This window comes from Melanerpes formicivorus, unplaced genomic scaffold (assembly GCF_026170545.1).
Source record: "Melanerpes formicivorus ecotype bairdi unplaced genomic scaffold, bMelFor1.0.p_v2 SCAF_23, whole genome shotgun sequence".
Taxonomy (NCBI): Eukaryota; Metazoa; Chordata; class Aves; order Piciformes; family Picidae; genus Melanerpes; species Melanerpes formicivorus.
In genome coordinates this window covers 1,387,436-1,412,986 of record NW_027142375.1, presented here as the reverse complement: position 1 = coordinate 1,412,986, position 25,551 = coordinate 1,387,436, and the positions used below count along the sequence as shown (strand labels likewise).

Below are 25,551 nucleotides of genomic sequence, written 5' to 3'. Positions count from 1 at the left end.
TCCAAAGTTTTCACCAGAAAAGAGCATTCCTCCAAGACACTCATAGCAAAACCTGGAATCCCATGAATATAGGCTGCTCTGCAGGTTAATTTTAAGTTTAAAAGCTTATTTTTAGGGGGCAAAAATGCCATATTATGACATTGATGACCTTCTGAATTCACCTAGATACTTACTTGAGCAAACCTGCCAGCAGATCTGGCTTGGCAGCCAAACTGTGCAAAGCACAGGAAATCAGCTCACCCAAGCTTTGATACTTCCTAGGCTTGGTTTGCATTTTGAGTTCCACACCAAAGCTGTCATTGAGGGACTGAGCTGTTACTCATCAGAGGAAAGAAAATGGTTATGTGAGGTTCTCTCTAAAGACACCCACGGACTTTTGCCAGTCCCCTGTTTCCCCTCCTAAATTAAGCAGTGTATTAAGCCTCTCCTTAGAAAGAAAGGAAAACTACATTTCCCTGTCAGAGGGTTTACTCTTCATTTACGGAGCATATTCCCTGTGGTACATTCAGGACCACTTCAGTAAAATACACACATGGCAAATAATGCATGGCCTCAGCAAAAACAGTTTGGAGTGGCAACTGGGATTTGATCCAAAGTTCATTAACACCAGTAGGAATGTTTCCATTGATTCCAAAGGAGTTTGAAGGATCACAGGATGTTAGGGGTTGGAAGGGATCTCCAGAGATCATTGAGTTCAACTCCCTGCCAGAGCAGGACCAGAGAATCCAGCACAGGTCACTCAGGAATGCATCCAGATAGGGCTGGAAATTCTCCAGAGAAGGAGACTCCACAACCTCTCTGGGCAGCCTGCTCCAGTGCTCTGGGACCCTCACAATAAAGAAGTTCCTCCTCATGTCCCCTTCCTCTTGACCCCCAGCCCTCAGATATTGATAAACATTCATTAAATCCCCTCTCAGTCTTCTCCTCTCCAGGCTAAACAGCCCCAGGCCTCTCAGCCTCTCCTCACAGGGCAGTGCTCCATCCTTGGAGCCCTCCCTTGGAGCCCTTCAGCATCCTTGTGGCCCTCCCTTGGACTCTCTCCAGTAGATCCCTGTCCATATGAAGAGAGCTGTACTCCTGTTTCTAGGCCCATCCTAGTCCACCCAGGTGAAAGGAAAGCTGTGCATGTTTCACATGCCTCCTTTACATACTGGGGGCTCATCAACAGATTGGTAATTACTAGTAATGGCCAGACTGTTTAAACTGGCAGTCAATGTCTTGCCCAGTGTTTCTTGTCCGTGGGCTCCACAAGCAGATGCTGAGGGAACTGTGCAGCTCTCAGTTTCTGTGGCACTTCACCTGATGGGAGGGAGAGCACAGCAAACCATTCAGCTGGCATCCCCCACAGCTGGGAGCTCTGGTCTGGGAACACAGTGCAATGGAAGCTGCTGGCATGCAGGAGTGAAAAGCTATTGCTGAAACTCTTCCAAAATCAAATTACATCTTCCATTGTCTCAAAGGAATAATAAACCCTGGCTAGCTGATAGTAGAGTATAGAATCATGGAGCTGAACTAGTGAGCATTCCTGGGAGTGACTGATTTCTGGTTTTCCCAAAGACCTTCCCCTTCCCTCCACTCCCCCCCCCCCCAATAAAAGTCTTTGTATGAGAAATTTGATGTCTTTATACATAACTACAGACAAACTGAAAGAAAGACATTCAGAAATGGAAACATTCAGCAAAAATACATGGCTGGTGCAAGCAGTTTCCACTGAGCATGGCAGGGCCCTGAGCAAATTCATCAGCCTGACTGTCCTGGTCTGGGCCCCCCTGGGGATTGTCCTGCCCTGCCCAAGGCTCCCTATCAGTCTCTCAGGACTGTCAGCCCCTGCCCCAGCCATGCTGCAGCAGGGACAGCCTGCAGATCCTCACAGATCTGCCAGGCCAGGGCCACCAGCAGGGTCTCTTGTCCCCAGAGAGACCACCACAGAACATCTCAAGCTGGAAAGGATCCATAATGATCACTGAGTCCAGCTCCCTCTTCCTTCTCACGCTACCTGGAACTAAACCACCTAACTGAAAGTGCTGCTCCTTGAGCTCTGACAGTCTTGGTGCTGCCTGATGCCTGGGGCAGAGCATTTCACAGCACTGCAAGAACTTTTGAACAACAGTGTCTTCAGGGAGATGGACCATTCACCTTCCACAGCAGGTTAGTCACACTCAGTCGGACCTGGCTGCACCAACATCTCACTGCTGCATCAGCACACAGCTGCACAGCATGCTGGAATCCCTAACGTGCACTCTCTTACTTTCATGTAACTTTCCAGGCAATGGTGGGTTGTGGTTTCTGGTCTCAAGTAAGTCACACCTTTGATCTTGCAAGCAGAGCCCTAAAGTCTTGATGTTGCTGAGCAATTTAACACCTACTTGTGACCCTGACAACAAGGATTCACAAAGGATCCTGCTACCTTGCTCACAGACGCTGGCCTTGCAGAGCCAGCACTCCCAGCCTTACCAGCAGCACTTCACAAAATGTGAAGCAGTTAGACCTCTCAGCCAGGAGGTCAGAGAGGTGGGCACTACCTGCCTGTTTTCCTGAAGGAACACATTCCTTTGGATTGCTGCCTTGAAAACAGGCAATGGTGGGAGAAGGGGACAGGGGACTTTTGAACTTCTCTTGCTGATGCTCTTTGGTTTTGGATGGCATCACTGAATGTTTTAAAAGTGAAAAACCAAAAGACAGCAAAGGAGCTTTAGCCTGTTTGTTAGCCCCACACGTCTGCAGGTCCCATCTGTGGCACATGTAGGGAGTGTTCAAAGAGAAGGGAGAGCAAATAAGCCATCACCAAAATGCTGTGGTGATTAGCACACACTTCTGGGAGTTAGGAGCTGTACTTTTGTCCTTTCAGTCAGCAGATAAAGTTCCAGTTCCCACATTATCAGCGTTTCCTCCATCACCAGAAGACTGACCAGGCAATGGCCTTCTGCTAGATCCCAGAGAGATGGACGCAGGAACCCTGGAAGCCCCAGAGAGAAGTACTTACAGTTGTGGAAAACACTGTGCCAGTGCCACCTCTCTCCTTGCCACTTCCTAAGGACTAGGTTAAGTGACTCACTCACTACTCACTCAAACATTTGTGGATCCCCACTGTGTAAATATCAAGCATTTCACTTGAACTACTTCCCTGAGACTTGTGAACCTCCCTAGACAATACAGCATCATTAATTAAAAATTACTGCCTTTTGTGGGCCTGGTCCTCAGCCACATCATGGGTTTGAGTTCAAAGAGCTCTGCTGAACACAGGAAATGGAGACAAAGAAACCCTTTGAAGAGAAACCCTGTGCTTGCCACTTTTCCACATCCACTGCAGAACACGAGAAGCATCCACTTAGGAGAAACAGCCATGCAAGATGCCAAGCTGGTCAAAATAAGGGCCTGGCTGGATTCAATCAGAGTAACAAATACAGCTAGGTATGCCCTGAACTGACAAGGTTGAGCAAAATTCCTCAAAACATGATATGATTAAACCATCCAACAATCCACTTGTGTTCCTGCTCTGTCTTGCAGCTTTCCTAAACGAAATGTATGCCTCACCTGAGCTCTCATCTCCACCTCCCCATGACTTTGCAGTCTCAGAAACAGCTCCAGTGTGATTAAGAGAGTGCCCATTCCCTGCAGTGGCTGCCTCCATTGTTTGTCTGCTTTGTTTCGGGTAGGGGAGAATGATGAGCACTAGCTGTGCTGTTTCCTGCTCCCTCAGGTTCTGCAGAGGGAACCTAGAGAAGAATTGACAGGAGTTTGTCAGGCAGTGCCTAGATCTATCAGAACAAAAGATGCCATTTACTGCAACAATTACCACCACAGATGAGAACAGAAAATGTTTGGCTTTTTTCTTCCTTGGTTTGTCCTTGGACTTGGACACTGGCAGCTGCTGCATTAGCACTAGTTGGGTATAAGGGTCCATAAAGCAGGAGATCATTTACATTTATCAAACAGCAGACATTTCCCTTTCTCCCTTCTAAATACAGCCAGACTCCTTGGCCAGGATCTTCAGGAAAGAAGTATGAGCCATAACTAGCCTGACACCGCTGCAGGGGACTTCCATCTCACTGAGGGAATTCCCTGCAGAGAACATGTGGGTGATTTCCACTCTGTAGAAGGCAGATGATCTGCTTTCAACTGCTTGTGGTCCCCTGGGTTCCTGGAACAGATTTGGTCATTCATATTCAAAGGCCTGCAAAAGCCTGCTTTGTGGGGTTGGCTTTGCTGTGGTGGATGGGCTAGCCTACACCTTAAGCATGCATTAATTCTGCACTAACCATGGAGGACACGAGCTCACATTCTTCTGGTATCGCTACCCTGCTTCAGGGTGCTGAATGCAGGAGCAGTAACAGCCCCTGCAGAGGGCAGAGAATCTCAGAAGCCCTCTCAGAAGTCCTTCATTACTGCCTACAGAATCCCCAGCATTACAGTCTTAGAGTCCCACTTACAGAAGTCCCAGAAGTCCTTAACAGAAGAAGGAGCTAACAGAAGTAGAAGTCCCTAGAGATGCCCAAACCCCCCAGTGTGCTCTAATGCTTGGAGCAGCTGTTTAAATTCTCTTTCTTATCAATCCCTTAACCAGAAAAGCCCAACCACCTCTATAAGCTAAAATCTTTCCCCACTAAGAGGTGCCAGCACGTCAAGGAGCTGGCTTCTGCAGCATGTTCCAACCCAAGGGTGCCAGCATGTCAGGATGTTGTTCTTGGCACCCATGGAATGTGATTGTTTTGCTCCTCACAGCTTGCAGTTGGTCAGCTAGGGAATGAATCATGCACTCTGCACATGTCCCAGCAGGGCAGTGGCTGCAACATTCTGGAGCCTTTAGGAAACAGGAGTGCCCATGGATTCTCATTTTGGGTAAAGATGCAACTCTCCCTACAGAATCACAAGAGATCCTGGAATTTCACCCATCTCTAACCAGAAAGCCCAGCTTTGGTCCTACAAAGATGTTCCAAAACCAGCAGAAAAAAATACAACTGCAGAGGTACTGAAGAGCTTGGGGAAGTAACACCTCAGAACACCCCCAGTTTGCTTTTCTAATCCAGCTTCAACTTTCAGCACACTCTCCCACAGATGGTAATCAATTAACATAAGCAATGGAGGGAGTTCTCTCTTGTGCAGATCACTGCACTACAATAGCTTGGGAAATAAAGATCTTTTTTCCCCCCTTCACTACAGACAAGATTCTCAAACCAGTGGCTAAGTCTAGGATTCAGGTGTCAATGGTTGCTGTCTGGAAGCTGTTAGAGTTATTATCCTGCACAGTTACCTTACGTTGGGCACTAAGCTAGAACAGGGAAGCACACCTCTGTTCCAGGCACTAAGTACTGACTTATTCCCTACCTGAAAAATAAAGAAATATATATATATTTTTTAAGGAAAGAAAAACAAAGAAATAATGGAGAAAAACAAACCAACCAACCAAAAGAACTCCCCCATGGGCAGTTCCTTCTTCCAGTCCCTGCCATTATCTTCCATTATTCTGGAGTGTGGCTGGAGCCCTTGCCAGTGAAGACTGAGATAAAGAAGTCATTGAGAACCTCAGCCTTCTCCATGTCACTGGTCACCAGCTCAGCTGTTTCCCTTCTGAGGGGGCCCACACCTTCCCCAGGCTTCTTCTTACCATCAATATACCTATAGAAATGTTTACTGCTCCCCTTGATCTCCCTGGCTGGATTGAATTCTAACTGAGCTTTAGCTTTTCTAAGCAGGGCTCTTGCTGCTCAGGCAGCTTCCTCCCATGCCCCCATCCCAGCTGTCCTCTCTTCCACTCCTTGTAGAGTTTCTTGTTGTGTGCCAGCCTGTCCAGGAGCTCCTTGCTCATCCAGGCAGGTCTCCTGGCATTCTTTCCTGCTTTCCTCTTTGTGGGTATACTTTGCTCCTGGGCATGGAGAAGGTGATCCTTGAGTAGCTGTCCTGGGCCCCTCCTCCCTCTAGGGCTTTGTCCCACGATACTTTGGCCAGCAGATCCCTGGAAGTGATCAAAGTCTGCATGCCTGAAGTCCAGGGTTGTAAGCTTGGGACATGTCCTCTTAGCTGCCCTGAGGATCTTAAATTCTATTGCTTCGTGGTCACTGCAGCCAAGGTTATGGTCGTTGTTCCTTCTGTTTCCAGCTCCATAGTGGGAGTTGCTCTACCTCTGAGCAAAGAGGAGGAAGAGAAAAAAGGTGCAACTTCTTAGTTTGTTATGTTGAAGTGAAAGGGATCTTAAAAGTTGTTTGCTTCACAAATGACAACTTTTTATGTTGGATGCCTTGAAAAGATCAGGGTGAAGAAATTCTCATGATTTGGAGGGTTTATGCTATTGTAGAGCAAATAAAGAAGTATTAGTTAGCACCATCTTGTTGCTGTGCCTACACCATCATTTTACTGCAGACTGCCACAGAAATACTTTAAACAGATTTCTGTCAAGGCACCATTTGAATAATAGGTTTACCTTGTGCTCAGGATTCAATCATCTTTTCCTCGATCTAGGAGGTAATTTTCTAAGGGATGAGGACATACACAATTAGCTGAAACCTGCAAGGAAATTTCTGCTGCAGATACCTCCCTTGCTACTCCATTCTACATGCTGACAGCACAGAAACAAGATGAAGAGTCTTGATCACTCCAGTGTTGTTTCAGACACAGCTGGTGCTTTGAAGATCAGGGGACCTGTCAATTTCAGTTTCCATTTGCCAGGACACCAGTGGAATTCAGCCAAGTGTAAACAAGAGCAAAGATTGTAGAAGAGAAGATTTAAGAATAGATGCACTATGAGAATAATCTACCTGCAAATGGGGGGAAGAGTGATCAGAGAGGGGAAAAACCTAGAGAACAGGCCAGATTCTCTGGACTATCCTTGCAGCTTTTGCCTTTATAGTAGTGTAAGTAAAGCCAGCTGTGGGAGAAGAAACTCCTAACAGCACAAAGCCACTGCATAGACTCTGCCATTCTTTGTCCCTGCCTCAGCTCAGCGTGGAGGACAAGACTGGGAAGAGAGGGCCTGCTGCTGTGAGCTGGCTGCTATCTTCTCTCTGACCAGCCCCATGAGGCCCAAGTCTCAGCAAGGAAGAAATGCTGGACATGACACAGACTGAGATAACTCCTGCAGAGCTGAAAAGTGGAACCAGGTAAAGAATTTGTTCTTTGTCCTCCTCACTCCAATCCCCTTCTGATAATAGCTCAGAGAGATGAGATGATTCGGTTCACAAGAATTTGGCTGAGATTGATAGAACAACAGAGCACAGCACTGACAACTAAATATTTCCTTCCATGTTACCTTTTTTACTCTGAAACATTACAGTTTGGAAAGTGAGATATGCTATCAGAAGAGAGATACTGTTATGCTTTGAAGCAGTATCACAGTTAATCCCTCCTCTTCTTCACCTCAGAAAAACAACCTCTTTTTATAACTTGACAATGTTCATTTAACAACTTAAACAGCAGTATTAAAACCTGTCCTTTTAAATGGGAATGAACAATTATTCAGCAATAAAATGCAGAAGAAACCTCAGAGTTGCATTTTCCTATTTCTTATTCTGATGTGCAACAGTAATTCATAATTTCCCTGTTCTCTACCTGAAATGGATAACTTCTGCCATAAATGACACCTCTGCACATGTAAATAAGTCTACAAAGCTAAATTCACCCAATACTTCTTTAAGTATAATACTTAAATGGAGACTCAGCTCAGGTTTCTCCAACTTCATGCATTTTGACTGACACATCTCTCTTCTGCACTGGTTAGGCCACACCTTGAGTCCTGTGTCCAGCTCTGGGCCCCTCAGTTTAGGAAGGAGGTTGACTTGCTGGAAGGTGTCCAGAGAAGGGCAACAAAGTTGGTGAGGGGTTTGGAACACAGCCCTGTGAGGAGAGGCTGAGGGAGCTGGGGTTGCTTAGCCTGGAGAGGAGGAGACTCAGGGGGGACCTTCTTGCTCTCTACAACTACCTGAAGGGAGGTTGTAGACAGGCAGAGGTTGGTCTCTTCTCCCAGGCAGCCAGCACCAGAACAAGAGGACACAGTCTCAGGCTGTGTCAGGGGAGGTTTAGGCTGGATGTTAGGAAGAAGTTCTACACACAGAGAGTGATTGCCCATTGGAATGGGCTGCCTGGGGAGGTGGTGGAGTCACCATCATTGGAGGTGTTCAGGAGGAGACTTGATGGGGTGCTTGGTGCCATGGGTTAGTTGTTCAGGTGGGTTGGATTGGTTGGACACGATGATCTTTAAGGTCTCTTCCAACCTGGTCTATTCTATTCCAGACACCCTCTACCAAGAGTCCTTAACTACAACACTTTTGAAGTGAGACCATCTGCACCAGGTGAGTTGAACTTGGTGTGTCCCTCTCAGGAAGCTGCAAGCTCCTGTGAAAGTGAAGAACTCAGGGTGGTTTGGATGCATCTGACTTTGTAAATAGTGGCAGCTTTTAGAAACTGCATAAAATAAAGCAGGGGGGAAAAGAAAGGGGTAGGGAAGCATAACGTTCATGCCTTAGCACTCCAGCATGGGTAAAATCTACCAGTGAAGTACTGACACTCACTTCCAGAGGGCCAGCATCTCACCCTACATGATCCAGACTTACCAGTCTCTTAAAGGTTTTTGAAGAACACAATGTCATGCAGCCTTTAACATCTGAAGGCCAAACACATTATTTTGAAAGGTCAGAAGGATAAAACTGGGAGCAGTTGATTACCCTGCCCTACAATGTTTGCACTGCACTGGGAGGGCTCAAGTCCTCCACTTAAAATGACAGGGCACACCTCAGAGTGTTTGTTCTATTCATAAGGCAGTACAAACCATCTCCCTCGTTTAGCTGTCCTTAATTTAAGCCCTACCATTTAGGGCTTTGGGCCAGAGGTTACACACCAAAAGAAAAATCAGGGCCTGAGTCTCAATGACTCAAACTCCTCACTTGGTACTGGAACACTTCAGTACTCCCTTGGTTTTTTTCTTGGCACCAGGTACTTATGACCCAGATTCTGGGACAGTGTATGGCCCCATCCTACCCCTGTCTGAATTAGGCTATTCACTGAGCTTCTCTCTGTGCTTCCTGTAGATCCTAGCAGAAGAGAAGAACTATAACGAAGGCCACCAAAGCATCAGTGAAGTCCTGACTCAGCCGAGGAGTTTCAATAGATGGGCTATTTGGACAGGAAAATGTATGCCTCCTTTAAAAGGCACCTTCAAGCAATCAGGGCAGCATGGAGGAAATGCAGCAGAAGACTCATTTAGAAGTGAATGTCATCAGTTTCTGGATGGTTTTCAGGAGGTCTGTTTTGGAATGACTGAAAGGAGAAGAAAAGGGTACAGTGATGTCAGGAATATGCCCTGCAGCCAACAGCCTTCCAGTCTGATCCCTATTCCTTGCAGAAGAGTTGCTTTCTTTGAAGTATTGGTATGCACCATATTCTCTTAATTACTTAATTATTAGTACTTGTGAGAAGTCATGCATGCTGGCAAGTAGATACCCACCTGGCTGACATTAGGAGCTTTTCTCCAGGAGTTCATGAGGAGCAGGAAAAGAACTTGTAAATGCTCATGAAGTACAAAGAACCAGCTGACTGCAGCACTTCTAAGTTTAGGTGAAAACATCACTGGGACTATTTAACAAAGAAGAAGAGACAATAAGCCAGGCTAGCTGGAAATTATTAAGAAAGAAAAATAACCATTTATTTACAGGGAAACTGCAAAACCAATTTCTGTTGCCTGGATAGAATATGTGAATAGGTGCCAATTGTGTTTCTAATCCTTAAGCATCCCAGCAGTGCTCAGGTTGTCAGTTTCTGTCTGTTTGGTAGCACTGACTCGACCTACAACATAGCCATGAGTCAGAAAAACTATGCTCAGGCAGGGAGGAACTTTTCCTTGTACAGCTGGAATGGCAAGAAGACATTATATTTTTTAACTTCCTTTAGTTATTAAAAGAGGGAAAACACTTCGACTCGCCATTACTCCTTTATCCTTGGCTGGTGCATTTCCCTGTTAGATGAATCATAGAATCCATCAAGTTGGAAAAGACCTCAGAGATCATCAAGTCCAGCCTATTACCTAATACCTAACACCTCATGACAACTAAACCATGGCTCCAAGTGACACATCCAATCATTTTTCTAACATCTCCAGGGATGGGGACTCCACCACCTCCCTGGGCAACACATTCCAATGGCCAATTACTCTTTTCTGTGAAGAACTTTCTCCTCACCTCCAGCCTAAACTTCCCCTGGCACAGCTTGACACTGTGTCCCCTTGTTCTGTTGCTGGTTGCCCTGGAGAAGAGACCAACCCCCACCTGCCTACAACCTCCTTTCAGGTAGTTGTAGAGAGCAATAAGGTCTCCCCTGAGCCTCCTCTTCTCCAGGCTAAAGAGGGATGAAGAGAGGTTTGAGGTGATAAGTGCTGATTTAACATAGTTAAGCATGAACTGCAGGTTATGTAAAGATTGAAGTGGCAGAGCCAGCACAGGGAGAGAAGTATCTCAGTCAGGCCAACACAGCCAGCTGTCTGACAGCCAGTTACCTGCCAGACACTTCTGTTTGAGGTTTGTTTTGGTCCAGGCTATTATTATTCACACGAGATATATAACATTTAAGTGAGATGCTGTCTCGGCCTCTCCCGTTCCTTCCTGCGCTGCTTGAGGTTCTCTCACCTGGCCCCAGTCACGCTACAGCGCCTGTCTGCAGCTGGGACGCTGTAGGTGATCCCGCGTTGCCAGTGGCCAGGGGCAGTTTGTGCCATCAAGCTGTGCTAATGCGACGCCGTAGCCTTGCGCTCGAAACTACCACGATGAACACAAACTATGACCTGCAGCCCGGCCCCGGCCGCCTGTGCGCGCTGCAGGAGGCAGCGTGTGCCCTGGCAAGGTAGGACGTGCCGCTCCGCCCGGCCCCGCCGGCGGCAGCACGGAGCCTCGGCTCCGCGGGGCGGGAGCCGGCATGGCTGCGGCCGCCCCGTCAGGCGGAGTGCCGCCGTGCTTGGCGGAGACAAAGGCCGCAGGGAGGTGCGGGCAGCGGCCCGGCAGGACCAGGGGACGGCGGAGGGGACGACCGGCGGCAGGAACAAAGAAGCATAAAAAGACGGGAAGAGCAAAGAAAGTTGATACCAGCCCCCGTACGCCTCTGCCACTGCCACCGCCGCCCCCCCCGCCTCGGCTCGGCCCGCCCGGGCGCTCGCACCCAGGACTTCCGTGGGGGTGACCGGGAGGAAAGCGAGCCGGGTACCCTAACCTCTATCTTCCTCCCCTCGACGCTGACTCCCAGGCGGGACTCCCCATCCTCTCACACCTCCTTCCTTCTCAACCCATCTGACCCCGCCCAAAGCCCGCCCCCTCCTCCCCCGCGCTTCCCTTTAACGCGCGCTCCCGCCGGCGGCTCTTTCCCCTCCTCCCGCCCCGGCCTGGCACGGAGGCGCGCGGCCTCCCCTGGCCCTCGCGGGCGCGTGTTCCATTGCCCCCCCAGCCTGTCACTTTCCCCTCCCCGCGTTCCCCGCCCCCAGTCCCCCCCCGCGCCTGTCGCTCTCCCCCTCCCCGCCCCCCGCGCCTGTCACTTTCCCCCTCCCTGCCCCCCCCCCGCCCCCTCGCTGAAAGTGCGCGCGCGCCCCCCGCCCACCCCGCCCCTCCCCTGGCGAGCCGCGAGCGCCCGGGCTAATTGGCAGGCGGGCGCGCGCTCGCCGTTGGACGCTAGGGCGGGGGTGCGCGCGCGCGCGCGGAGGCGGCGGCAAGGGCGCGCGCGCGGCAGCCGCTTCGGTTCTCTTCGGGCAGCGGGGGCAGGAGCGGCGGCGGTGGGAGAAGGAGCAGCAGCGGCCGCCGCCGCTGCTCGGGCAAACAGGGCAAGCAAGGAGAGGGTGAGGAGTGGGGGGGAGCGAGCTCATGACTCAGTGAGCAGCAGCAGCCCCTTCCTAGCCCCGCGCCCGGCCGAAGTCGGGGCGACCGCGTTGAATTGTCCCGCAGCCTGTGCCCGGCACCAGCGAAAACAAGAGACCTGCCCTCGCCTGCAGGTAGCAGCCCCCCTCCTCACCCGTGCTCTTCCTTCCGAGGTACACCTCTCCTCCGGGTTAGGTGCTCGGCTGCCTTCCCTGCCCCTCGCAAGGCCCTTATCACCCTCCCCCTCCCCCCCCCTCCAGTCCCTCTCCATCTCTCCCTCACGCCCCCCACCCCCTCTGTTTGACGGCGACCCTCCGTCTCTACCTTTATACTTCATCTCCCCTCCCTCCGTACCCCCTTACCCCCCTTGCCATCTGCGGCTATGCCCTTTCTTAGCAACAGTCCTGTCCGTCGCCCCCTGCCACCTCAGCATCTCTGCCACTGCTTCCCGCTCCCCCCGGCTCCATCCATCCTTCCTTCGGTCATCTCTCCAGCCTCCATTGCTCTTCAGCACCTTCACGCCCCTTCAGCAACTCTTCCGTGTCCATTTGTGCTGCTTGCCCCTCTGCGGGCGGGAGCGACGCCCCCTCGGCTCTCCGCCGGCTCTTCGCCCCCACCCCCGGCCCCCCTCCCTGCCGATCGCGTGGTCCCCGCCGCACTCGCTGCGCCCCTGGGTCGCGCCGGGGCCGGCTTACCCCTGTGCCGGGTTACCCCTGTCCCCCCAGCTCTCGCATTACCGAGTCGCCCTGTGTGAGGTGGGTGCCCCGAGCTGGAGCCTCTCGGGAGGGGCACTAGCTCTCCAGCCCTCCTAACCCGGAGCGCCCCGAGGAGCCCCGCAGCCCAACCCCCTCCTTCTCTCATGTGCCCCCGACATCTTCCTCTTGCAGTCTCCTCCTCCTCCTCCTCCTCCCAGACTGTCTTCTACTTCTCACCCCGGCCCGGCTGACGCCTGCCTGGCCAGGGGGTGCGGGATGAGTGTGGCTTTTGGGGGTGCCCATGTTTCCTCCCTCCCCCAGCAGGGCCTGATGCCGCACTCTGGGCTCCCCGACGGGCGGGGGGAGTTGCGTGTGTACCCGGCGGCGGTAGTGAGGCCGTGCAAGCCCGGGGATGCCGTCCTGTCCCCTTGGGTGTCCCTCTCAGAGGAGAACCCTGCCCGGCCAGATACCGGGCTGCTTCGGCGTCCTCTACTGTGATGTTTCGGTTCTTTTGCCCTTTACGGTTTCTGATGAAGATAAGTAAGGCGGCTGCTGCTGTTGATGCTCTTCGTGGACCCTGCTGAAATATTCCATTTATCTTGGCTTATAGGAAATTAAGACCGCTTTAGAAGGACATCATCACTATCTCTACCGCCCTAGGGACCCATCTGCACATCGCAGGATCTCTCTGTCCCCAGCTGCTGGATTATTTGGTGGGGGGGGGGGGGGGAGGAGGGGAGTGCTGGTGGTGGTTATTTTTCTTGTTTGTTGTTTTTGGGGTGGGTTTTTTTGTTTGGTGTCTTTTTAAAGAGGAGGAGGGAGGGGAAGTCCTCTTTCACTTCTTCCTCTGTCCCCTCTGCTCATTTTTCTCGGCACAACAGCAGGGAGGTTAGTAACCACCCTCTGAATGTAGAACAGCCTGGCAGCCAGGATCCTGGATGCTGTGTGTCTTTCCTCTCGCTCCGTGTGGCAGTTGCAAACACACTCAAGGAGTGTTTTATACTTCCCTGTGTTCCTGGCAATGAAATATTTTCCTAACAGTGTCACCCCTTCAGCTGATTTTATTACTGTTTTCCATTCTCTTCTATGTTCATGTGTGTGTGTGACCGCACTCGAAGTGTCTAACTTCATGCCCTTTAAAACTGAGCTGGGACTGCAGTATGGAGCATCCCTTGAGCTGTGCAAAATTCCTGAGATTGCAGATGCTGTGAGGAGAGGGCATGGAAGGAACTGCCTGGGTGCCAGAAAGGGGAACAGAGAGGCAAAAACTCCCAAGAAACTGGCCAGACATCAGATGACAGATTTAAGCATTCTCCTGATGTAAATGCTGGCATTACATGTTCCAGCAATTACATGCTTTGGGCTACTGTTACAGTGCTTGTCTGCTGGATAGCAACCTGAACTTGGGAAGTGAATACAGTTGGTTTTGGATAATAAGAGTATTTATAGCCAAGGTTATTCACAGCAGATGTCCTGTGCATATAGGCTTTAGGAAATACACTTTTAAACGTTCTGGCCTGCAGCAGTAAATAACTGTATACATAGTGAAGAGAGTTTGTAAAGTGAGATACATAGAGCAAAGCTCGGAACTAAAATCTGGAGGAAGTGAATGCCATCAGAGCTATTGCAAAAAAAAACAAACCCAAACCCAACTGATTATATTTTAGCTAAAAAGAGAAGATTATAATGATCAGAGGGCTGGAGCACCTCTCCTGTGAGGACAGACTGAAGGAGTTGGGGCTGTTCAGTCTGCAGAAGAGAAGGCTCCCAGGTGACCTAATTGTGGCCTTCCAGTATCTGAAGGGGGCTACAAGAGGGCTGGGGAGGGACTTCTCAGGATCTCAGGTAGTGATAGGACTAGGGGGAATGGAATGAAGCTGGAGGTGGGGAGATTCAGGCTGGAGGAGAGGAGGAAGTTCTTCCCCATGAGAGTGGTGAAGCCCTGGAATGAGTTGTCCAGGGAGGTGGTTGGGGCCCTGTCCCTGGAGGTGTTTAAGCCCAGGCTGGATGAGGCTCTGGCCAGCCTGATGTAGTGTGGGGTGTCCCTGCCCATGGCAGGAGGGTTGGAACTAGATGATCCTTGTGGTCCCTTCCAACCCTGACTGATTCTATGATTCTATGATATTTTAGCTGTATATAGAAGCAAAGAAAGCAGGTGCCTGCTATCAAAATTGCATTATGGTTATTAAATGTGTATTTTGACTCGTTGGAATAGGATACTTACCTGTTTCATCACTTCCAAGTCTCCTGTTGCTTTGCTCTTGAAATATGACAGCCAGGATGTAAATATCTAAACATTCACTTGCATGAATGTCTTAACCATATTAAATGGAATGTTATAGATGTGCCATATGAAAATTGTTCTTTAAGAACAAACAACTTTGGTGTTGTAATTAATTTTAGGACAGAGACTATGCATTATTTCAGTTACTTGGATGAGCAGGCTGGGGCTTGTGGGTTTAAGTCAAATTTTGTATGAAAATATAAAATATTCTTTTCCTGAATAAAAGCTAAACTGTAGCTTAAACCAATTGATGGAAACCTAGGCCCATATCTGTCACTTGCTATTGCATTCTATTTCTTTTAGCATCTAAACATTTTGAGGGGATTTCCCTTTCTGTAGCGTTTCACACTTCACACAAAAGGGGATCTCGTTCCTCATGGAGTTAGTTGTGTTGTGTCAGTAGTGCCTGAAATGTTTCTCCACTCCACAGTGCATAGTACTTGACACAACTTGGTAAGGCTTTTGCAGAATAGGGGTAAATCTTTTCTCTTGCATGCAGCTATAACTAGAACCTTGATGTCCTTTCTACAAAGCATCCTTTTCAACATAACCCTGTTGGCATTGATGTTACTTTCCTTTTCCTTTACTGCCTCTTCACATAAATGTGTAGGGTGATGAACTCCATTTAATCCTTCTGAATGAGCGTGTTTGAGCCTCCAGTGTCATTGTTCTCCCTTGAGAGAGCATTAGAACATACAATAGTCAAGGTGAATAGTTTTGTTTCCAGTTGTGATGGTGTCTGTGCATAGGTAAGGGGAGAAGCAAGTTGAAGTTCACAACAATTTAAAATTCTTGCTGTATGAAAGAACAAAGATTAAGGGACTGGAGCACTGCCTGATGAGGAGAGGCTGAGAGCCCTGGGGCTGCTTAGTCTGCAGAGGAGAAGGCTGAGAGGGGATTTAATCAATGTCTATAAATCTCTGAGGGCTGGGAGTCAGGAGGGTGGGGACAGGCTCTGCTCAGCTGCACCCTGGGATAAGACAAGGAGCAATGGATAGAAACTCCAGCACAGGAGGTTCCACCTGAAGATGAGGAGGAACTTCATCACTGTGAGGGTCCCAGAGCCCTGGAGCAGGCTGCCCAGAGAGGTTGTGGAGTCTCCTTCCCTGGAGACTTTCCAGCCCCATCTGGATGTGTTCTTGTGTGACCTGTGCTGGATTCTATGGTCCTGCTGTGGCCGGGGGGGTGGACTTCATGATCTCTGGAGATCCCTTCCAACCCCTAACCCCCTGTGAGTGTGTGATTTGGACAGATTTGTTCAGAATATCACCCAGGTACCTGGGGATCACTTGGCTGTAAGCCAGTAATGTTTGGGCCTCTGTGCTTTGAGGTTGCTTCTCTTATTGAAATCTCCAGAAGATAATATATGAAGTATGTATATAAACTACAGGCTTGTAGGTGGAGTAAAGACCTCCTAGGGTAGGGTTTGCCAGTTTCTTTATTTGGTTTTGGTAAACTTTTCTAACACTCCTGGCCACCACATATGCTAATTCAGTCAGAGTTGTTCATGGACATCTGCCCTGTGTTAGACCAGTTAGAGAAGTCAGCCACAGCTGTGACAGTGGGCTTGCCATTTCCTCATCTGCCAGCATATTGTTATATTATTTTACATGAGGGAAGAAATGAAAGTAGCTAAGGAGTATCAGGAGTGTACAAATAAAGTGTTAACTTGTGAAGTAATGCTCAGATTTCTTGTTGGTTGAGTTCTCTGACACTGCTGCCTGAGCAGACCTTGTCAGGGAAAAAAATTCCTTCTATCTTCTCCCAGTGTACTCACTGTTCCAGAAGCACTCTGGTGTAGTCAATACTGTGTTAGTCCTGTGTTAGTGCCTTCTGGTTCTGGGAATGTTTCCATTGAGCATGCTAGGATGGAGGGTTTGTAATGTGGAAGCTTACAGACTTGGAATCACAGAATGTTTGAGTTTGGAAGGGACTGTGAAAGGTCATCTAGGCCAAACCACCTGCCACAGCAGCATCACCTAGAGTAGGTCAGACAGGAGCACATCCAGGCAGGTTTTGAATGTCTCTGGAGATGGAAACTCCACAACCTCTCTGGGCAGTGAGTCCAGAGGTGTGTTTCATAAGGGGTAGCAGAGACTCTTAAGACAATAACAGCTCTCAGTTTTAACAACAAATAAGAGGTAAATAAATATGTAAGGGTTTATAATTTATTTGATGGGAGGTGTGAAATGGCCAGCTCTGGAATTATTGTTAAGGTGCTTATGGCAAACTCTTCAGGCCTAGGACTACTTAAGTACTGTAGCACAAGTGCTATGCATTAAGATGAAGACATAAATCTCATATGTTATTTCCTTAAGGCATGTAATGAATACAACTGGACAGTTTCCTCAGAAAAAGCTAACTTTCATTTGTTTTTTATTCAGTGCAGCATCTGCCATGTCTACAGAAGGGCAGAGAGTTGATGATAGTCCAAGCACTAGTGGAGGCAGCTCTGATGGAGATCAGCGTGAAGGTGTTCAGCAGGAACAAGAAAGGGAGCAAGTTCAACCAAAGAAAAAAGAGGGCAAAATATCAAGCAAAACAGCTGCTAAGCTGTCAACTAGTGCTAAAAGGTAAGGTGTTCTTTCTGGCTGTTTGTTTGCCGTTCTCCATGTCAGCTGACCATCAGATGTATGTATGACTCAGTATATTAATTTCTTACTGCTTTATTCTCACACTACTATGTCATTGCAATAGCCTTCTGAGGCTCGGCACAACAGTGAGACCTGTATAGTTTTTCCTTCCTTTGACAGATTGTCTCCTTCACATGGTTTTAATAGGAGCTTGCATGATAAAAGCTGACATTTTTTTATTGCTAGTAAATCTCAGACAGTTTTGTAGCCTTATAAAATATATCTCTGTATGTGTACGTATGACTGATGTTGAAACTTGTCAGTGTAACTTACAGTTAATTAACCATAAACACTTCAGACAGTTCACTAACCCAGCATGTTAGGACTGCTGTAATACCTATTGCTGTAAAGCACTTTGCTTCCTTTTCCCAGATGGCTGAGCCAGAAATACTTGAATGAACAATAACTGCACGTTGGTGTCATTACTTTTCACTGTGGTCTGTTTTAATACTCATTTGTTTTCCTTCTCTCCTGTGTTTTAGAGGAAAGGTGGGGTTGGAGAATAGCTATTTAAATGATTCTGTACTATCATGGCCATCTCTAAATGATGATTGTCTTGCTTGGATCAGGCAGCAGGCATTTACAGTTTGGTGTTGCACCATTAGCACACATAGGGGCGTTAGTCTGGGTGACAAAATTAAGTGACATTGTATTATTGAAGTTAGAAAACATGTCTAAAGCAATCTGACAGGAGACCAGCTCTGCAGACTGTCCTGACAGGATTCCCAGATGCTGTTTCTTTGCTAATTCAAGGCTATTTAAACTACTGGAAAAAACGTTGGAGCTGTGCCACTGTGATGCTGTGCTAAAGGAGAAATGCGCAGGCTCTCTTGCCATCAGTTGTAACATCTACGTGCAGTTGGAGTCTGTAAATACCAGTATATAAATGTCTGTGTACATCTCTTCAATACTCAGGTTTTGTCTTGGCTAATCTGTCCCTTGCCCAATGTCTACTTTTCTGAAGTATCTTCTGTCTTTCCTCTGAGGTATTGTCATGATATTTTTCTGCCATGGAATCATAGAATGGTCCAGGCCAGAAGGGACCTTCAAAGGTGGTCCAGCCTGACCTCCCAGCAGTCAGCAGGGACATCCCCAACTAGATCAGGCTGACCAAGGCCTCATCCAGCTTCACCTTGAATATCACCTTGAATATATAGGGCCTCAACCTGGGTGACCTGTTCCACTGCCCTCATAGTGAAGAACTTGTTCCTGACATCCAATCTCAATCTGCTCTGCTCTAGTTTGAAGCCGTTGCCCCTCACCCTGTCCCTGCAGGCCTTTGCCAGCAGTCTCTCTCCAGCCTTCCTTCAGTACGTTCAGGTCCCTTCAGGTACTGGCAGGCTGCTATTAGGTCTCCCCAGAGCCTCCTCTTCTCTAGGCTGAATACCCCCAGCTCCCTCAGCCTGTCCTTGTAGCAGAGGTGCTCCAAGCCCCTGATCATTCTCATGGTCCTCCTCTGGACCCTCTCCATCAGGTCCATGGGCACCTTCTGTAGAACTAACATGTCTTCTTATTTTGTCTCCCCTGGTGAACTACTCTCTGGAGAGCAATTCCTGCTGTGAGCTGCTTAGGGGATCAGGCAGCCCTGTCTCTTGCAGGCTGGCTTGCAAATCTTGCCTGTGTTTGTTTGGATGACTGAAAGGGAAAACCAAAACCACCAGCTAGCCCTTCCCAGCCCCTCTTTCTGCCTTTCTCTTTCATCTGCTTCCTGCTGTTGGTATTTTTAAAATATTAGGACTATTGGACTGATCCTGGCTTTTATGGTCTCAGAATCTGCTTTTTAACACCTCCATAAGAGTCTGTATCCCGGACCTTGCCACGTGCTGATGCCACCGTTCTGACAAGGGCCTGTGGACACTAGCCTATTGAAAAATTAATCATGCTATGTTAGAAATTGGTCTATTAATCTTAGCTTTGCATCTTCAAAGCTCAGAGCTTTTATCAACATGCATTTCACAGTGATAAAATTACTTAAACCTTTTAAAGTTTAATCATCTCTGCTTATGGTTCTGCTAAAGCTAATTACGCCGGGTGCTGACATCGGTGCGTTTGCCAGTGAGGCTCTGCAGTGAGTTGCATGTGTGTGATACTGCTGAGGGAAGCCTTTGATTATGCAGTGTAGAAGCTGAGATGGGTTTTAAGAGTTGGTTAGATGTGTCCAATAAATAACATTTTGCCAGCAGTTCTCTCAGGAGTGCTGGCTGGCCTAGCACTTGGGAAGGTTCACTGCAGCAGCATTTTTATACTAAGGGGTTTATCTTCAGAGTAACAGTGTTGGCTTTGTTCATTAGAAATGAAAAATGGTGCAGGAATAAGGCTATGTTCCTCCAATGGAAATCTTGTTCTTGACCAGGTTAAAAAGCTGAAATAGATGGAAGTAATTCAGCTGTCTGTGTGTAGGCTTAGCAACTTCTTCCTCTTCCAGATTTTGAACTCCACGGATTTCTGTGGCATTACTCTAAAGTCACAATAATCTTCAGTTGAGTGTTTTATTGTGCAGTTCCCTCTAATAACTCCATTACAGTTAAAGGAGTCATCTCTGCTGAAATCAGTAAGACCTAAAGAACAGGGTATGCTGCACCTGTGGCTTTGGTCAAGATCACTTAATTCCCATTTAGAGCAAGTTAATGTAGCATTGGAGCTGAAGTCACAGACTACAGACTTGATTCTGTCCTGACTTTGAAGGTTGTGTTTTCTCACTTGGAAAGCTTTTCCATACATACAGAATTGTAGTCCCAGTGGTTTTGGATTACACTGTGATCCCTAGTGTGTATCTTGGATTAGAATGAAGGTTTGTGTCTGCAGTTGGAGTACTTCTGTTATGCTTTTTGTTTGTATGTTTCTGTAGTCCAACTTGAAGACTTTTCAGTAGCAGTAGGGTTTATGTAAGTTAAGATTTAGCAGTGTGATGACTTGTGCATGTGTAAAAGCAAACTGCTACTATGTCTCATGTATGGATATGAGGGTGGTGAGAGCCTGGCACAGGTTGCCCAGGGAGGTGGTGGAAGCCTCATCCCTGGAGGTTTTTAAGGCCTAGCTGGATGTGGCTGTGAGCAACCTGCTGTAGTGTGAGGTGTCCCTGGCCATGGCAGGGGGGTTGGAACTGGCTGATCCTTGAGGTCCCTTCCAACCCTGACAATTCTATGATTCTATAATGGACTACTCCTGCAGCTTACTGCTTTCCAGATGGGCTGCCTGTGGAGCCTATGTGAAACTGCTTGATTTTGTATGTGAGTAAGATTTTTGTTTGTAAGATGTGGAGTTTCTTCTGTTAGCATTCCTGTAGATGGCATCAAGAAGGCAGAATGCCATCACACACCATCCTTTGCCAATGCTGTTAGGAGTAGGTGCTATCAGGTGTAATAGCTTACAGCATATGTCATGCAGCGTGCTAGTCCTTCAGTTTTCCTCACCCAGAGGGCACCACCTTAAGCAGCAGCCTTTCTTGCCTAACCTGGCAAGAGTGAGGAACTGGCTGCATGTCACAGTTACAGTTCAGCCCCAGAATTGAATTGATGTCCTTGAAAACAGCAGGTATCTTGTTACCTCTTGAGTAGCAAATCTTAGGCTGACCTTTGGCTGGAGGGAAGTGTAGCCATTCCTGGCTGACAGAGGAGCTCCACAAATAAATGCATTGTTTTTCTTGGCTTCTGAAAATTCCCTCGACCTTTGGATCCAGTCCTGTGCTTCTTTTATGAATACCTGGGCCAGCTGTGAGTTGTGAACGTGAAAACTGAAGTTGTAGTCTTTATTGAAAGAGGTTCTAACCTTGGGGAGCAGCAAACAGGTCATGGATTACATTTGCTTGAAATTCAGCACAGTAAAAATGAGTTTGTTACCCGCCCCCCCCCCCCCCAGCCTGTGCTTCTCAGAGGTGTTTGTCTCAGCACTGTTTTCAAGGAATCCAGGAGAGGTATTTAGCATGTTCAATGCTGCTTCCCTTGTGAGAAGTATCTTTGTCATATGGAGTGTCACAGTATGGAGGAGGAAATATTTCTTTTCCACCAACATGACTCTAACCATCTAATGATCTTTAGACCAGTTTTCTGCTCAGTCTCAGTTTATGAAATGCTGAAATAGAACCATAGAATGGTCCAGGCCAGAAGGGACCTCCAAAGCTCATCCAGTCTGGCCTCCCCATAGTCAGCAGGGCATCCCCAACTGGATCAGGCTGCCCAGGGCCTCCTCGAGCCTCTCCTTGAATATCTCCAGGGAAGGAGCCTCAACCTGGGCAACCTGCTCCGGTGTTCCACCACCCTCATAGTGAAGAACTTGTTCCTAACATCCAACCTAAAGCAGCTCTGCTCTAATTTGAAGCCATTGTCCTTTGTCCTGTCCCTGCAGGCCTCCCCGGTGCCGTCTCTTCTCCAGGCTGAACACCCCCAGCTCCCTCAGCCTGTCCTTGTAGCAAACATGTTCCAGCCCCCTGATCATTCTCTTGGCTCTCCTCTGGACCCTCTCCATCAGGTCCATGTCCTTCCTCTACTGAGGGCTCCAGACCTGGACACAGTACTCCTGGTGAGATCTCAGCAGAGCAGAGCAAAGAGGCAGAATCACCTCTCTGGACCTGCTGGCAATGCTGCTTTGGATGCAGCCCAACCAAATGGTTGCATTTCTTAGTATTTTCTAGATAGTGCATCCTGGGTCACCTGGGTGTTGTGGGTAAAGAAGCATGCCTTTTCTAAAAGCAGATGTGGTGAGAGTGGGTTGTTGCCATATAGCCCTTTATTTTGCTTCTTTGCTATTAGTCATATTGGGAAATCTTCTGACAGGTTCAGCTCTCTGTTAGTTTTAGAGGCTTCAGCTGTGTCATAAAGGATGCAATCCACAGGCCCTCTAGGCTTGGAACAGTAGTAAATATGTCTACAAGAGTTAATAATATTTGAAATCCACAGTGTACTTTCATGCTTCTGAATTTAGGGTAGATTAACCTTTGCACTATTACTGGAAGGCAACTCTGTTTGTTCCTTTCTGTTAGTAAAATGGATGGGAAAATAGTCTGTATATGTATTTATATATATATCTATCTGAGAGAGGGGTCAAGTGACTGCCTTAAGAGAATGAGAGTATCAGATATGACACTGCACATTAAATGTCCTATGTGTACAGCCTGGGGCTTTGATTGCTAGTAAGAACTTCTCCCCCTACCATCACCCCACTCCCTAATCATAAGATGGTTTGGATTGGAAGGGACCTCCAAAGGTCATCTAGGCCAACCCCCCAGCAGTGAGCAGGGATGTCCTCCATTAGATCAGGTTGCCCAGAGCCCTCTCAAGCCTGACCTTGAATATCTCCAAGGATGGGGTGTCAACTACTTCCCTGAGCAACCTGTTCCAGTGTTCTCATAGTAAAGAACTTGGCCTTCTGGGCTGTGAGCTCATGCTGTTGGCTCATGTCCAGCTGCTTATCCACCAGAACTCCCAAGTCCTTTTCCTCAGGGCTGTTTTTTATCCAGCCCTCACTGACAGTGAGGCTCGCTCCAGCCCAGGTGCAGAACTCACTCCCTCTGCCTATAGCATTGATACACTCATCACAGGTCCCAGTACAGACCTGTGAGCAGCACCACTGTCACTGCTCTCCAGCTGGACTTCAAGCCATTGAGCACCACCCTCTGGATGTGACCATCCAGCCAATTCCTTATCCACTGAACAGTCCACCCAGCCAATCCACATCTCTCCAACTTGGCAAGCAGGGTGTTATGGGGGACTGTGTCAAAGGCCTTGCAGAAGTCCAAATAGATGACATCCATAGGTTGTCCCTTGTCCAGTGACAGAGTCGCTCCATCACAGAAAGCCACTGGGTTTGTCAGGCAGGACTTGCCCATAGTGAAGCCATGCTGGCTGTCTTTGATTGCCTTCCTGTGCCTTGTCAGCTGCTCCATGATTGTCCAGGCATGGAGGTGAGGCTGGCAGGTTGGTAGTTCCCAGGGTCCTCCTTTCTACCCTTTTTAAGAATGGATGTGTTGTGTCCCTTCTTCCAGCCACCAGTACATCTATGTACACCAATGAGTTCCTGCTTTACTAAACTGGATGCATACAGTGCTTTCAATTTGGAGTCCCTCCTCTGTGGCATAGCTAAACATAAACTGTACTGAGGCAGAAATTCCAAAGTGAAAGATGCAAGAAAAGGTCTTGCAAAAAATGGTTTGTTGCCAGAGGCCACACATTCTTGTGGTGAAGCCTCTGTGGTAAGTGAAGGAAATGAGGCTTATTCTCTCCTCTACCAGATCCTGGGGGCAACTCAGTGGAGCTAGGAAGCGAGTGCCAGAGTAGTAACCCCTGCAAACAGCAACTGGCTAGCCCATTGGAGGTCTTGTTCGGTGCAAGGCTCTCTGGGATGCTGTCTGATGACTTGATTGTAACTGTGAGTGCTGTGACATGTGAACCAAGGACGGTGTGTCAGCTGCTCTACAAGAAGGGTTTATAGATACGCTCTCAGCATGTGTGCAAGGTAAATGAAAGCTGCAACAAAAGAGGGGTGAGGGGTCTATATTGATTTTAATTTGGGATGCCACAGAGTAAGAGAATAAGTATGGACAACTTGCTGAGTAGCAGCTGATGCATAGTATCATTGATATCTTGCTTGTATAAGATTAGTCCTGATTGAAACGTCTCTTTGTCTTAGACGCTTGCAAAAGCAATTAGGATTTTTGAACATAAATAAGAAGTGCCATCCAATCACTTAACACTTAAAGCATAAAGGTTTGCTGTTCTTGTCTGCTCAGGCACAGGAGAGGCTTGATAAAGGATCATTTTGGTGTTAGAAGCTAGAAATTCTGAGTTGAGATGAAAGAGAGGGAGAAGATCTTGCTCTGTACCCTTTAGTTTGAGAATGGAAGGGATATGGATTAGGACTCAGGAGGAAGAATGAAATTCTTGATGTTTCTGATTCATTGTAGTGCAATGAAGTACTACCTGCTCTTACTACTATATGTCCTAGGGTCACAGGATGGTAGGGGTTGGAAGGGACCTCCAGAGTCCAACCCTCCTGCCAGAGCAGGACCAAAGAATCCAGCACAGGTCACACAGGAATGCATCCAGGTGGGGCTGGAAAGTCTTCAGAGAAGAAGACTCCACAACCTCTCTGGACAGCCTGTTCCAGTGCTATGTGATCCTCACAGTGAAGAAGTTCCTCTTCACATTGAGGTTGAATCTCCTGTGCTGGAGTTTCTATCCATTGCCTCTTGTCCTATCCCAGGGTGCAACTGAGCAGAGCCTGTCCCCTCCCTCTTGGTACTCTTTGCACATGTGAAGCAGAGTAGTAATCCCTGGCTCTATGGAACCCGAGTGCCATCATTCTGTAACTTATGAAAAGGCAGAAAAAGCAAAGCAAGACATGGAGGGTGAAATGGAAGGTGGTTCCACAACACCTAGGTTTGCTGTGATTTGAGCTTGTGACAGTGTAAGTTCCAAAACCACAGAAGACATTTGCCGTACAGAGCAGAAATAGTCTAAGCCTCTCCCGTGCACGTCAGGTCTGCCTTCTGAAGAGGGTGGGCTGCTGGGGCTGATCACCTTGAGTGAGCTTTGCAAAGCAACATCTTTGTTGTGCTTTGACTTCACTAAGCAGATTTTCTGTTTTAATAAATGAGGTGGATTTTCAGCCTTGCTCCAGTGGCTTGCTGCAAATATTGATTAAGCAGCCCGTGGCTGTCTTTTTGCAAGAAAGGAAGTACATTTGGGGGTAAATTCTATCTACTGCAGATGTAAATATTTCAGTGAGTAGAAAATGCAAGTAAACATTGAATTTCTGCCCCCCACTAGAGTGTGTGTATGCAGGCTTGGGGTGTACAGAGGTTGGAAGAGAAGCTCAGCCTCTGAAGCGGTGCTTTTCCATTTTCAAGCATACCTGCCGGTCTAACAAATCCCAGCCATGAAAGTCCTAATTGTCTCAGATCATGCATGATAAAGGATTGTAGTTTCTCATTCAAGCCAGTTCCTTTACTGCCTTTGCTTCATTTTACTCATTCTGGCCATAGCACCAACTCTTAATGTTGTAGAGGGAATTTTGATAGTGGCTGTGAGACTCCTTAGCATATAAGGTTGTATTTGGATCTTCACCTCATGTGGAGAATTCCCCTCATCGTTTTGGTGTTATGAATGCTCAGGTACCTGAATTTT

The 25,551-nt window shown here is 48.0% G+C and overlaps 1 protein-coding gene and 1 long non-coding RNA gene across 6 annotated transcripts in view; one reads left to right on the top strand and one right to left on the bottom strand.

Moving 5' to 3' along the window:
* Positions 1-1,702: 1,702 nt before the first annotated feature.
* Positions 1,703-9,550, bottom strand: LOC137448119 (uncharacterized). The gene is made up of 3 exons (XR_010988985.1): positions 9,434-9,550; positions 5,405-6,121; positions 1,703-3,716 (listed from the first exon to the last, which is right to left on the bottom strand). It is a non-coding gene; the product is annotated as an uncharacterized lncRNA (long non-coding RNA).
* A 1,548-nt stretch (positions 9,551-11,098) lies between these two features.
* The window catches only part of LOC137448118 (ubiquitin-conjugating enzyme E2 E2), a 203,674-nt gene continuing 189,221 nt past the window's right edge, over positions 11,099-25,551 (top strand). The window contains exons 1-2 of one of the 5 annotated variants that reach the window (XM_068152309.1): positions 11,099-11,174; positions 17,183-17,371. In XM_068152309.1, the coding sequence (XP_068008410.1) occupies positions 17,196-17,371 (176 nt within the window). In that variant the 5' untranslated portion in view covers positions 11,099-11,174; positions 17,183-17,195. Of the gene's footprint in view, positions 11,175-11,683; positions 11,993-17,182; positions 17,372-25,551 lie in introns of those variants that run through there. The other 4 variants (XM_068152310.1, XM_068152306.1, XM_068152305.1 and 1 more) reach the window with 4 other exon arrangements.